A 15,545-nucleotide genomic window follows, 5' to 3' on the forward strand; every position below is an offset into this window, starting at 1 on the left:
CAGAGTTTTAGTGACCATTTGCAGTCAAATATTGTGAGTGTGCTCCCCATGGCCGAGTGCCCTTCACTGGCTGTACATCCCACACAGGTGATCACTGCCTGGGCTTGAACTCTAAACTTTTGCTACTTATCTGCCGGCTGAGGATTTTCCTGATTGCTCCATGTCTTCATGACAGAGATAGATTCACTTCTCCAGCTTTTCCTCTGTGGAGTTATTACCTCTGCATCCATAGACACTGATTATATCTGTTCAACCCAGAGCTCTCACACAGAAGAATACTCTTAGGCTGCTACTTTTGTTTACAACAAAACCCGGTTTCATTCCAGAAAACACATCCCCTATCTTTTGACTTTCAGCCCCTCATCATTTTACAGCTCACATGCGCCAAGTCTTTTTCACACCACATCTTCATTGCACACATTCCGTTTGTCCCCTTTGCGTTCAACAGTACAAAGCAATGAGCCTAAACATGTGGTTGTGTGCATTGTAACGCCTTCATCCTAGCGGCATACTTCCTAAAGGCAATGACCTAACTGTAGGAGAGTGAGACAAGTACACATATCCACATCCTGGAGGACAACAAGCAACTTCCAGGTTTCAGCATTCACACAGGGAGAGAAGGAAAAGGGGCAATGCCCCAAATTGTTGGGAAGTCAAAACCATGTGGATGGATTAGAGCAGATTTATTTGCATATTGTATCTATTTTTTCTTCTACTACTCTGACAAGAACATCATTCGCACAGAGGAAAGAAAGGACACCGTTTCTAACTTCATCTTTCAAAGTTACAGTATTTCAAACATTCCCAAATGCTTTGTGTTAATATCCATCCACCAAGGAGAGATTGTCTGTGGAAATAAAAAAAAGGCGGGGGGAGGGGGGGACCTAAAAACACTAACTATATATAATATATTCAGTTGACTTGATTAACTGACTGTTGATGCCTTTTATTAAACAGATCACCAGATACATTTTGGAATGTGTTTTAGCACAGAAGAAGGTCTGTGGATTTTTCCACCATCACTTACATTCAAAGTACATTAGGGAAAATAACTATAAATGGTCAGTATGGACAGAAATAGTGATCACACAGCACATCCTATTTCAGTGCACATGCTAGTGCTGTAGTGCTGTGGTGTAGTAGCTAGAACTGTCACCTCACAGGATTATGGGTCGGGATTCGAACTCCGATTCCCGGCAGTCCTTCTGTGTGCAGTTTGCACATTCTTCCCATGGCAGTGCGGGTTTCCTCCCGGTTCTCTGGCTTCCTTCCACAGTCTAAAGACATGCAGCTTAGGTTAATTGGATACTCTAAAATTGCCCGTAAGTGTGAGTGTGAATGGTTGTCTGTCTCTATATGCACCCAATGTCAGGTGGGATTTGCTCCTGCACCCCTGTGACCCTAAATAGGATAAGCGGTTTGGGGAATGGAATGAACTGACAGAGACTTAAAATGTTGCTAACCAAAGAACAGTTATTGATCAAGAGCTATCGATTTACTTTGTCAAAAACAGTTAGATAGTGTAAAAAATCTAAGCCCTGTCTTTTTTTTAGAGAGAGTATTTACATACATTATTTGATAGTGTCAAACCTCAAACGATCTCACTCTCTGGGATGAATGAGAGGTCATTAGGACTCACCTTGTCCCTTTGGTACCTTTGATTGGATTATTGTTGAAAGACACATGGGTGTGTGCATTCATGGAAGCTTAGTAAGCATTTAGAAAACTGAGATGCACTAAGAAAGTCAGCAGGAAACTGCCATCTGATTTAAATTTGCATGCATTGATCATAGTTGCAGTCCTCAGGGTCATCCCACAGCTGCAGTGGCAGGGTGTATGATGGGAAACACTGAACAGTGACAGAACCAATGTACTATGAAGAGCTACATAGTGTTTTCCAATTACTGTCTGACACAGAGAGATTTTCCAAGACATACACAAAAATGAAAAGCAAAATGTGTGAAGAAGAAAAAGAAAAAAAGATATAAAATTAGGTTTCAGATTTGATTGTCCTGCAACCAGCTGTCCAGTGACTCCTCTTCCATGACCTTTAACCATATGGTCAGTCATGCTATGACACCTGATGTTGTCTGTTCTCCCCAAATCGATTATCGTGGGTATGAATTAAAGCAGATTAAGTTATATTCGCAGACTATATTTTTCTTAACTTGGCTTACACCCATCGTGTAATATGTATACCCAAAAGTTGTTAGCTAGGACGGTTACCAACATCAGTTTCCAGATGGTAAATAGACTTATACAGCACTTTCTTTCACACGACATGTCATTATTCACACACACCGCAGGAACAGCCGAATGTTAAGTGTCTTCGATATGAACCGGGGATTCAAACTCTCTACCACTGAGACACGGTCCTCATTTGCGAGGGTATGTTGGTGAGACAGAGAAAGGTCTGAAACAAAGTATATTTTCTCTTGATTTTTCGGTTCGAAAAAAAGCCATCTTAGTGCCTGAATGTTTGGAATTTATATGGTCTATGAACAATTGGTCCAATATTTACTGTGGTGACTATGGCGCTAAAGAATCGGTCATGTTTACTTTCCCGATGCTCGTCTCTTAAAGGGGTGGAGCTGTGGCTGAACCGAAATGATACAGATACAGGAAACTCTAACTCTAAGTAGGCTGTGTCCTTTCTGAACTTTCTCTGCTCTATTATCCTCTTCCTCATTGACAACCGCCAGAAAGGGCTATCTGACAGAAGGCGTTTTGGCTTTCTAACTATTGCTAAATGAAGCTGCAAATGTTTAAATAGAAGAATAGCTGCCGTGTGACTTTTCTGACCAAATAGACATTTCAATAAACATATTTAGTGGTTCCAAACCTCGGGGCGAAGAGCCCTAAGGGGCGGAGAGATGAATCTCAGAGAATCTAATCTATTAACTAATTTAAATAAATCAGAAATATATATATATTTTAGACTATTGTCTAATTTTGTGTTTACGTTTGAGATATTGATTAGTTTTACTTTTTTTCAACAATTCAAACCAACTCATTAACATCAACTTTATGATTAGCGATAGATTTGTCCATGTCCAGGCGTTTTAGAGATTTATTTATCTCCCTGAAGCAGTTCCTGTCCAGCTAAAGACAGAACCCATTCTTGCACTGCCAACACATCCAGGCGGCTAGTACACAGTTTCTTTCCAGAATGACCTTCTGTAGGATCTTTTCCCACTATCCTTTGTGTTTGTGGGGACAGGAATGTAGCGTTCAGGGTTTTTTTCGGTGGGCCAGCGAGAGGCTAAACTCTCAAAATTAATACTAATACTATTATTTACAACCCCAACATATTTACAAAGAAAATACCACTGAAAGGCAGTGAAATGACAGTCTCTCCCTGATCCTCTGTCTGCTGCTGCTGTCTCTACCTCTCCCCTTTTTTCTGTTCTGGGACTACGGATAATATGAACCAGACACCATGAAGTTCAATGTTCCGACGTTTGTGGAATTTACATAACAAGTATAAAGCAGAACTAGCAGTTATTTCTATGTTGGATGGTGGAAACGCTAACGTAACACCAGATGCAGTTCCTGGAGTTGGTGAGAAAAGTGACACTCATAAGCCACGCCCTGTTTAACGCGGCACAATTATATTCGCGCCGCGTTTTGGTGTGAACACCCTTTTATTGTCAAGCTAGTAAAATGACACGGTAGACGTGCCGCGTTCAGTGTGAACAGCATTAGCATTTAGAATTCATTAGAATTAAGTCATTTGTGCAAACTGCCGAAGAGTTACGACAATATCCCTTTTGCATGTCACTTTCTTGCATCAGTACTAAAAGGGTTTTAATTCATCTTTGTACATAATGTACATTCCTGTTCTTTGGTAACTTGTTTTTTAAAATACAGTTTATGTAATCAATTCTCCCTTAAAAATAATAAAGATCTATTCTTTGGTGCTCCTCTGAACCTTTTGCTGTTATGTTTGTACACAGGTGGCGTTTGCAGCAGGTATCAGCTTCATCCCCCTCAAACTCCACTCTTTTCCCCTCCCTCCGCTGCAGATCCACCACCCTGAGTCCTCCTCATTGAAGCAGACTGCAGCCTTCAGCGCCGCTTACCTGGATGGGGCTGCAGCCATAACGTGCTCTGGCATCCTCGCTCCAGGAGCTGCTTTCACCCATTAATTCACTCAGAAACTGTGCCAGCCGCGCTTCAGAGATGGTCGGTGGGGGAGGGGCTAGGTTGTGTCACAGCCCTCTAAGATAAGAGGAACCGGCTTTGCCACAACACAGCATTGTCAGTCTTACTAAATATTTTGAATGCATCAGCTTGTCTGAATAGCACTCTGCATGCTCACAGACAAAAACACAGGAACAGAAACCAGCAACTTAACACACAAGTTTCATAGAACTAGAAATATTCATAGAAGTACTACATAGGAGCTTGTTATTATTCTAACTAACTAGTTTATATAAAGGGTTAGTCCTCTCAGCATCATATTAATTGACAAAGTGAGCCTAAATGTTGTATGAATAATAGTTCATTCTGATGGTCAGGTGACACTTTGCATGGTAGCTCCTCCCATTAGTGGATGAATGTGTCAAGGGATGAATTGAAGAAGGACCCCAAACGGCATAGAAACAGTTAAAAAAAAAAGTAAATTCAATCAAAAACTCAGGCTTCCAAAAAACACTTTATCTACAGGGGAACGAACAGTGGACACGCGGTAACACACCGTAGAAACCTACAAAGGGACAGGCGACAAACAGGGCTTGAATACAAGAGGGAGGTAACAAGACACAGGTGAACACAATACGGTCAGCAATGGGGAAGGGAATACACAATCAGGAAGACACACAATCACAAACGCAGGAAGTGCAGAGACACAGAGGACACAAGACTACAAAATAAAATGGGAAACAGAAAACTCCTATTATGACAAAATGTGTGTGAATGAGTGAATGATGAAGTAGTGTGAAAGCGCTTTGAGTCTTCAAAAGACTAGAAAAGCTCTATACAAGTAGATTCCATTTACCATAGGGGTAACAATCAGTACTCTCCAATCAACTTTGACAAGACCCAAAGTGAGATTTCTGCTTTATGAAAAGTATTTCAAACTACCACCTCAACAAAAGAGCAGCACAAAACCACTTTGTTGAGCATTTCTATGATATCAAAACTGTCTCCCACGCAGTGGATGAAGCTGTGTCTCCAGGTGGCAGCCTTGACTCAAAGCATCTTGTGTGGACACATGAGGCCAGGGATGGGGAGCGAACGCTTCGTTCTTTTATGCATGGATCCTCCTCCTGCTCTGCCTCTGGTCTCAAAGGAGAGGTCAGGGTTATGATCAGGGTCCTTGTGTTTTTTTCCCCTGCCTCACAGCACTATGAAAGGGTCAACCCATCAAAGTGCAGATTAACTACTGTATAATGTGTGTGTGGATTCTCCCACACCCTGGCCTCTTTTTGCTTGGCAGTCATGAATACACATTAGTGCCGGAGAGCATTCAACGGGTTGGCGGTTCAAAACAGTAATTATGTTTCTGTATTTGAACTCTTTTCACCTCTGTTTGACATTGGCTCTGATGTTGCCACTGGTGGAGTAAGCTGTGTTGCAGTTTCGTGCAACCACACTTGCATCCACCCCTCATCTGTCGAGCTGGGTCTTTGTCAGTGCTGCAGGCCACTGACATGCCATATTGATCTTACAGCCCCCTTTTCCCAGCTTCATGTCGAGCATTAAAAAACTGCAGAGACCTTTGAGGCCAGATGTCCTTCTTTCCATGTGATTGGCAGAGGTCCAACCGAAATATGATTTGTTTGCTTATTTAACTTTCATCATTCTGTCCTTAGCATGTGGAGTCTATTCTTTTTTCAGTGATTCTTTATGAAACTTCCACAACTTATATTTTCTTTGAGGTAGACTTTTCTTTTGAAATTGAGATAAAGAAAAGTAAGAAATAAAGACACAAGGAGACAGGGAGCAAGGGCACAGGTTTTATTAGCATATGGAAGGAAATGATGCTGCTCTGAAAAAGATAACAGACAGCAGCCTTTGACACTTGTTTCCAAGCAGCGAAAATACGCATGGAGCGCTTTCCTTTCTTGTCCAGGAGTAAGCATATTTCTATCCAGAAAACCACAAGGTGAGCCGTATTGTCCCGTCCAGAGTGGCGATATCTGGCAGAGCGCTTTTATCCATCAAGATTGTTACGGAACTCAGATAAATCTCTCTGCTGCCCGGCGTCCTTGGCTGTAGTGAAAACTCTGGATTAAAACACAGCTACTGCGCTTGCCAAGGTGATGGGTGGACAAAGGGTGTAATTGGGCTTTGGACGGGAGTGATACCCACTCCTGCAGCCACACGTTTCCTACCCCTCCTCCTCAGGGCTTTGGGCAAGATAAAAACAAAATAGATGGCTGCAATAGTAATGAAACAACTGGCTGGAAATGGGCTCAAAATGGACGTGAGAGAAAATCCGCATGTGAATTTTGTTGAGTTACATCACCTCTGGCTTGTCTTATTTCAACTTTCTCAGTTTTTTCCGGGTATTTTTGTTCATTACCCTTTCATCAGTCACTGACAGAAAAAATAAAATATGCTGATGACTTCTCTGAGGTCTAGGGAGTTTTTGGCAGTCTCAGGAGTTTTGTGCTGATCGTTTACCATGTGAAGTGATTATACGGCAACTGGCACCATGTTATCTTCGGAAGGCAGTCTGTTGTAAATAGCTCCCAAGTTATCTGGGCAGCACAGTCACTCGGAAAGGAGTAATTGGATAATTAATTTAGTCCTGGACAGGTCAAACGGATTTTCGTCTCGTCTGCCTTTCTGTGGCTCACAAGGTCCTATGGACACATGATTGATGTGTAGCCCAGGGTAATTAAAAGGGCTTCATCTGTTCCTCATCCGACACACAAAGCATAATGGGAAATGTATGCACATCAAAGGTGATCAGAGTTCGACCCATATACATACTAAACATGTATGTCCGATACTGGTCTTCTATTTAATTGACATGATGAAGTGATTTTATGCATGCAAATAATGTAGTACTACTTAGAAGTATTTGTAGTTTTGAGTTGACAGATTTTGTCTCAAACGAAAGCACACAATATGTGCTTAACCTAAACATCCATCATGTTGTTGCTCCCCATATCAACAGAACACTATAATTTGTTGGTACCTTTTAAATGATTTGAAATCCAAAATGACTGTATTGCCACTTTCATGAGTTTTGGTTTTATTGAAGCACAACATCTCCTCGTAAACATTATGTTTTGGCTTAAAATAGTGACATGAAAATGGTGCAGAGCTGTGCTTGTGTTTAACTTGGGACTTGTTTTAATAAAAGTTGCAAACCGAAGAAAGACGTGTTTGTGGACAAATCAATTTAAGGATGCAACGTAAAATCAGATTCCTCATCCTGCTCTGCATCTTCACTGGATTTCTGAGTCATTTCAAAAGAATGCAGGTTTGCACTGTGTGGGTAGTTTGGTACTAGCTAACTAACAACCTGGGATTCTTGATAGCTACTTACATGGTCTTTTTTGGTGGTATTTTCCTATAGCACAAAAGGGTCAACAATATCAATGCTGAGACCAATTAAAATACTAATATGAGGCGTTATTATTTCCTGGTGTATTTTAGTAGCTTACCTTGTTAGACAACTATCAGCTCTCATTCTCCAAGTCAAGATTCACGTCGTGTTTCTGACTCACCACTCCAGCCAAATTAATCTTGTCCATCTTGTCTCGCAGGCTCGAAGGTGCATTGGAAAATGTAGAAATATATGTTGCACTTTTCTGGGCGACAAACATAGTATAGATAATAATACAAATGAGTTTTCAAATGTATTCAAGTAAGTATTATTCAGCATTATTCTGCGTTAGAAAAATAGCATTGTGTTGTCATTATAGGAAGAAGCAGAATGATTCACATTCTGAGTTTCTCTACAAAGTTCTTTCATGGTGTCTCTCCTCTGTGATCAACCATGTTTCCAGCAGCAGGCGTACATTTTTAAGTGGAAAATGTTAGAGGGTAGATAGTGAACATAGTGAGACATATTTTTTCTCGAGAGTTGTTCAAACCGAATGATGGACTTCCATTTCTGAGGTGAACACAACCTCAACTCCAAATGAAGCCAGTCCGTTTTTATTTGATAATTAGACAGGTTTTCTATTACAATAATAAAAATGCTATCAACCATTTACTTCCAAATACAAAAGACACGACATAATTTAGTTGTGTTTTACTTTGGTGTCATCTGATCGTGGTGTCAAGAATGAGACTTAGAAAAACAGATAACTCTAGTGAATGGTGTGTGTGTGTGTGTGTTGAACGATCTCTGCAGATATGCAGACCGTAAAAGATCCCAGCATCCATTGAGGTACAGACTGGCAAGGATCAACAACACTTCAGAACTGCGCTAATATGATTCCTTAATAATAATACATTCATATTATATGTGCTTATTTTGTTCAAAGAGCCAGTTCTCGTTCCACCCTAAAATACTTTTTTTGAAGAGTTTGAGCACATTGGAATCTTTTATCTCCTTCGGCATGTCTGGGTTGCATCCACCTCTCATCTCATTAGGCGAAATAAAAATGGACCACATAGGAAGTCTCCCTGGTGCTCTGTGGCATGGCTTGGAAAGAGGCATCATTAAAGTGATTATTCTGATTAGTCTCTGAATGCATCCTGGAGTGAAAAGCTCTAATCATCACACACTACTACATCCAGTCCTGATTGACATCTACCCCTCACAGTTTACACAGAAATAATACCTACACCAATGTTGAATTCGCCATGGGGTCTGGTCATTAAATCCCTCTACTGAAGGAGAGACAATGTCTAGGAACTGAAGGTCCATGGATCAAAGCAGAGCTGTTTCGCCAGTGGCAGACTCAGGCTGTCTGAGGGGCAGGAGCAAAAAATATAAAAAAAAGGGCACCAGGTGCACTTCATCACATTTTCTCCTGTGAAACGGCATCCGAGATGGCACTTTATTACATATATGGCAATTCAGTGTTCAGAGAACTAGTTTTGTTCATGTTATCTTTCTAGAATAACAATTATACTTTGTCTTTGTATTCTTTGATATGTCAAATACCACCAGTCTTCAACCAGGATGCAGATGGCCCTGAAAACACCCACCTCAGCATTTGTTGTATTTGTGGGTGTGATGCCAGTAAAGACTGTTATATCTGTTGCTACATTAGCAATCATCCGTCTCATGATTGCAAAAATTGCAAGCAGGGAGGAACAGAAAAGAGGGATTTAAATAACAGAGGCTCAATTTGATGACTCACAATCATTTTAGAGACAGAGCAATGCTTCTAAGTACTTTAGCCTTTGTTTGGGACATCAACCCTACACCAACAATGTATGCATTTACCCGGACTGCCAAATATAAACACAAGTAGTGAGCATTAATATTCCTAATTTAAGGAAAGAATCTGCGACTCTTCTACTCTGACCATGATGAGGAGGCTTTAGCACTATGGTAAAAAGTAGATGCCACCTTCAAAACAGAACCAAACGTAGTTTGGACACAAATCCACAAGGTTTGTAAATTCTAACATATCAAAGAACATTTTACCACTTCACTAATTATATTACGGACGTATAAAAAACCAAGCTATTTATTTTTAAATTGCTCAAGATAAAATATTAACAATTGTACTTTCTTAGGAACTATGAAGCTGGACATTTTCATGCATCATCGAATTAACAGAACCAATATACAGCAACGGACTATTGTACTACAGTCACAGTGAGCAGAGCCGTTCGCTCGGCATTGGACCATGGTAACATTGGATTTTTACAAACTTTGTACAAAACAAAATGGGGCAAAGACTGCGTTAACAAAGACAGTCTGCCAAAACAGTGGTGCAAGCTGTGTATGTGATGCGAAGCAAGGAGTGTCTTTAACTGGCTGTGTGTGTTTTCCATGTAATGTACAAACCATATATCAATGCATCAGTTCCCTCCAAAAAATATTTTGTATTTCAATAATTAGTTAATAGTAGAACCCTAACATAAAACAATAAAAAAAATATAAGCAGAAGTAAAGTGGGTGTATTATATTTAGTATATTTCTAAAATGATTTGATATTTTATTGTCCAATACTGGGAAGAAAATTATGCTATTTACAATGACTTTTAAACATAATCATCCAGAAAATGAGACAGGAATTTATCATCAATTCTGAATATAAAACTCCAGTTCTTATACCCAGGTCATTTAGGTCACTCTGACCAAACCCCAATCCAGTAGTCCTGACAGCAAGCACACACACACACACACACACACACACACACACACACACACACACACCCTCTCCAGGTTTAAAAGCCTGTGTCCTTCTCGTGTCAGAGGTACAGGGGAATTGACCCTCTTTTAGAGTGCAACCTTGACGTGGAGCTGCAGTTGGAGGCTTTTAGTGTTTTGTTGGTCAGATGTGAAAACAGTGGAGGTGAATGCAGGTAAGGCATTGCTAACACTGAGAGCTTTTAATCTCCATTAAGGCTGCATAATGCCGTATTTCACATCTGATTTGCTTTGACGTCTCTTGCTTTAGCTCTAATCAGCCACCCACGCAGAAGTGCTGACATGACTCCCCACCGAGCCCCACAGCAGCAGCTGGTTGAAGCTGGAATGCTTTTCCAATGAACAACACTGGATTTACTCAGTAAAATGTGTCAAACCAGTGGCTGTAAGTATGAAATATGTTTGTAAAAAAGTCAAATATATGAGAAAAAAATTATAACGGGACACCGTGACAGGATTAAATACATCTTTAAATTATAGATTTAATAAACGCTGAAGTAACGCACGAGTAAATGGATAATTAAATGGATGCATAAATCAGTACTAAAAGTGATTAAAGGGGAGTGATTGGACGAGTACATCTTGAGTATAGCTGCTATGGATGAACTAGAGATAACTCAGGAGCATCAGGGAGCAACCTCATCTGCTCTTCTAAAGTTCATGATGTTGTCCAGGTTGCACCCCTCAACAAGATGTGTTTACCTTTCAAACCAACTACTGTGCTTGTTATCAATCTAAACCAGACATTAGGTACACAACAAAACACAAGATTGTCTCTGTGAAGCCAGTGAGCCCAATGTGAGCCTGAGAGAAAGAGGAGGAGAGGAGGTCTTTGTCCTGAGGAAAATAAACACAATGACGACATCTTAGGAAGCAATATTTGTCTAGCGAACAGGAGCTGGAACAAAGAAAACATTCTTCTGCCTCACTTTGCCCAGGACACAAGATGAAGAGGAGACATGGAGAGAGAGAGAGAGAGAGAGAGAGAGAGAGAGAGAGAGACAGAGAGAGAGAGAGAGAGAGAGAGAGAGAGAGAGAGAGAGAAGGAATGCTTCAAACACACTCATTTTTGTAGACTGGATGAATATATTCAATTACATTGGATCAAAGCTCAGCAATTGTAAAACCTTAACAGTGATATTTTTGGTAATTACAACTCATGTTGAAGCACTTTCATTATATCTATCTTAAATGAATGCTCCATCTTTTGAGAGTCCACCATTTACCCGCTGTAGATGCAGTTCTCATGTTTTAATCCTCATGTCATGGTCACATGACATCTATTGCTTCTGTTCATCTGAGGAGAGGGATCATCCTTTGTTTCTCTCCCTCAGGTTTTTTTCCCTTTTTTTCCTGTGAAAGGGTTTTTACTATCTTTATTTAGGGGAGTTTTTCATGATCTGATGTGAGGTCCCGGGAAAGGGATGTCTACGTATACAGATTGTAAAGCCCTCCGAGACAAATTTGTATTTGTATTTTTGGGCTTTACAAAATAAACTGAATTGAATTGAATGTACAGTTGTGTCTTTATCTGTGTACAGCTTGTTTAATGTTCAGGAAAACCGTTCTACTCTGGCTGGGGTTAACATAGGGAAGAGACACAAAATACCAGATCAGTCCTATCTGAGGCCATAGGACACATCCGGTACCGTTCCCTGAGCCACCATTAAAAACACTAAATGTAAGTAGGGATGAAGAAGCGAGAGACCGGAGCAAGAGACACAGTCTGCCAGAGCGTGTTGGTCACAATAAAAGTGTTGTAAAAACAAAAACTTGAGTTTGTTCATGTCATTGGTGCTGGGGGGAAACTCGGGAAGGTAACAAGAATTTGTTCCAGTGACATTACAAAAACAAACGTGTTTTTGCACAGTCCGTCCCATCCATCCATTTTCAGACGCTTATCTGGGGTCGGGTCGCGGTGGCAACAGGCCCAGCAGGCCGACCCAGGCTTCCCTCTCACCTGCAACACTTTCCAGCTCATTCTGGGGGACCCCGAGGCGTTCCCCAGGCAAGTTGGGAGATATAATCCCGCCAGCGTGTCCTGGGTCTTCCCCAGGGCTCATTACCAGTTGGACGTGCCTGGAAAATCTTTAATAGGAGGCGTCCAGGAGGCATCAGGATTAGATGCATGAACCACCTCAGCTGACTCCTCTCGATACGAAGGAGTAGCGGCTCAACTCCAAGCTCCATCCTGATGTCCGAGCTCCTTTCCTTATCTCTAAGGCTGAGCCCGGCCACCCTACGGAGGAAGCTCATCTTGGCCACTTGTATCCACGACCTTGTTCTTTCGGTCACGACCCAGAGTTATTGCACAGTACCACAATTAAATAAAACAGACTTTTGAAAATGGCCATTTTGAAATTAAAATGTATGTGTAAAAATGTGTGGGGCACTGGCATCATAAACGGCGACAACATTTTTTAATAATAAATCTAGTTTAATCTTATAACTTCTACTTTAGATTCAATTTTTTTTTGTGAAGTTGATGATGTGATTGAAGGCAGGTGCTGGGGATGAGGTGCAGGTGTCGAGATGATTGCCAGTTGCCAGAAGCTACGCCTACACTACACACACACACACAAAACAAGGAAAAGACTCAAAAGGACACGAGTCACGGTCGAACCGTGACAGAAGGACCCACTTGAAGGGTTAGGGGAAGGTCGGTACCAGAGTACCCGTCATAACCTATTGACCATTTTGCCGGCTGCATATGCCTCATCTTTGACGTATTTCCTCTAAGTAGAAAATTAAATAGTTGCATCAATGTTTTAACATTTTCCGTGGAAGAGTTTCAGAACAGGTGTTGATGTTTGCCTAGCCCTGTTATGACCTCTCTGTCCAACGGAACTCTTTGTTCAATAAAACAGATAAACAATCCCATTGTCACTGGTCTCCATGCACAGACATGACACGTGATATCCTGAAGGGAGAACACACACGAGTCAGTGACCTTTCAGGACTAAAGTCTGCAGGTTTAAATGCGAGCTTTCCAGACCTAGTAGCCCTGATGAATTCTGCTTCAGGCTAGTGACTCAAGGCTTCTTTATTCACAACTAGCATAACACACACACACACACACACACACACACCAACATCTGCTGCCGGCTGACTTTACAAGGAAAGAGAAGCAACAGGTAAGATCGCTAAAGACTAACTATGAACCAACAACCAGTTTTCCTCCAAACAGCAGCATGGGAACACAGCACAGGAACGGCTGCATCATTTCACAACAGAACCTGAACTTCTCCCAGTCTCTACAATGGAGGCGATCACCAGCTTACAAAGGAATCGCTTTTCACACATGAGACGCACAGCATTAGCCCAGTAATGGGACATGGCATCGCAAGACAGTCTTACTTAAACTTCTGTCAGTGTATTCATATTAATTTGATTTAAACACTATTCATTGAGTTTATTGAAGTTCTAATATTTGGATGGCTGGCTTTGCCGCAATTGAGTTAGTTTTTGCTCTACAAAGACACAGTTTTTTGCAGGCAAACTCAGCATCCTCTTTGCTATCCTTCTACAAAGACCACGTGAAAGAACCAAAAACTGCATTCAAACACAAACCTACATGTTGGGATCACACTCTTTGTTCTAAATGCCAAGAGACAAAGAGTCCATGTTGCTGAGATCCTCCTAGCCAATTCTTTTTTCGTTAGGCCACCTTTGTACATTGTCAACCATACTATTTTGTCGACCGTGCAGTCTCCGCCATTTGACATCAAGCACACCATTTTGTCTTAGTCTCTCTCGCAAACACATGTTCAGTGTAATCCTACATGTTTTGTGCATACATACACAAATGCTGTGTAACGTAATAGAAAATGAATAGCACCTTTGCAATGGTTCTCAGCAGTGGGACCGCCACATTTATGTGTAGATGCATTGAATTTGGCGATTTCAATTCCCCGAGTGATTTTATTCATTGAAAATCGAATCCTCTGAGGTTTAAGACTGCTTTCGTCAGCGCCTACTGCCGGAGTTATTCATAGGCCCTTTAGAAAGCTTGACGCTATAAAAAAAAAGTTTGTTCACAACTCTCAGTAACATCAGATGTCTGTCTGTGCTCTTCTCAATGTGCTAGCCGTAGCTTAAGGGCCTGTTGAGAGAACTTGGTAGAGCAATTAATGCAAATAGTTTAACCTTTCATTTCAGCTTCCTAGAGAAATCATTGTGACTTTATAACCCAGGTCATCAATAAAGAGTCAGCTCATAAGCCATTTCAGAAAGGTTAATAAGTACAACCCTCTTTTCTTGACACTCCCCGGTTGATATCTTGAGCCCACCTGATCCCCGCCCTGTGCTTGAATGGATACCTTCCTCCAACTACAGGTATTTATTTATCTTTTCATGAAACATGAGTCTTTTGCTGTTGGTCGTACAAATTGATTTATTCAGTGAGGCACGAGGGAGAGTTTCTGACCGGATCAAATACATTCCTTTTAATGAGGCTACAGGGGACCAAGCAGGATTGATTGCACTTTTTCACCTGTGCTCTCCTCTGCTGAGATTAAAGGACAAGCACTGTGAGAGATTGCCGAGGTTGGTGGTGAGTGGTGGATCGCACTTGAATTCTCCATGAGAGACCTTTTAGTTAGTTTGTTAGATACTTTATTCAAAATTTGTTTGTCACAGCAGCAAGCAAAGTTACATAGAATTATCAGGAATGAAAAATACTCGATACATACAACAAAACAGCAGAGCGTATTAATCGTGGAAATTAAACAATTAAAGTGCAAAAATGCAAAGTATAGTGTAGAAAGAATGTACAGTGACTAACCAATAAACAAAAGCAGTGCAAGGGCTATTGATATTGAATCAATTGACAGAAGATCTGGTCAAAGGGGATTTATTATAAATTACAAGAAAATATAAAATAATGTCCACTAGGAAAGGAAAGGCCATAAAGCAAGAAGTTCAAAAACATCCATTCTGCCATCTTTCATGAATGTATTCACTTCTGCTCTTAACGAAAAAAAAAATATTTTCAGGACATTTCCCCTCCTGAGCCAGCACACCTCAGTAAAATTTAAACATAGACTCAACTTCTTCTAAAAAGGCCTTGAACTGTCGGTGCTGTAAACTGTAGACCCGATGTAATTGATACATTTCAGGACAACAGACATGTGTTCATATTTCAAGCATTTACTGCACAGTGTTTGTTGGTGTACAATGCAGTGCAGAACAACTGGTGGATCTGCATTTTCCTCCTCCAACTTTCTTTGGACAAGCGCTCCCAGTGCAT

The 15,545-nt window shown here is 40.9% G+C and overlaps 1 protein-coding gene across 2 annotated transcripts in view; it reads left to right on the forward strand.

Moving 5' to 3' along the window:
- hace1 (HECT domain and ankyrin repeat containing E3 ubiquitin protein ligase 1) overlaps window positions 1–4,287 on the forward strand; it is a 34,335-nt gene extending 30,048 nt beyond the window's left edge. For both annotated transcript variants that reach the window (XR_011077188.1, XM_068569345.1), the window contains one exon: window positions 4,026–4,287. Coding sequence is in view for 1 of the 2 variants with exons in the window: in XM_068569345.1 (XP_068425446.1) it covers window positions 4,026–4,148 (123 nt within the window). In the remaining variant the exon portion in view is untranslated. The remainder of the gene's footprint in view (window positions 1–4,025) is intronic.
- Window positions 4,288–15,545: the final 11,258 nt, after the last annotated feature.

This window comes from Clinocottus analis, unplaced genomic scaffold, assembly GCF_023055335.1.
Source record: "Clinocottus analis isolate CAN_PGR_092001 unplaced genomic scaffold, fCliAna1.0.p SCAF_9, whole genome shotgun sequence".
NCBI lineage: Eukaryota > Metazoa > Chordata > Actinopteri > Perciformes > Cottidae > Clinocottus > Clinocottus analis.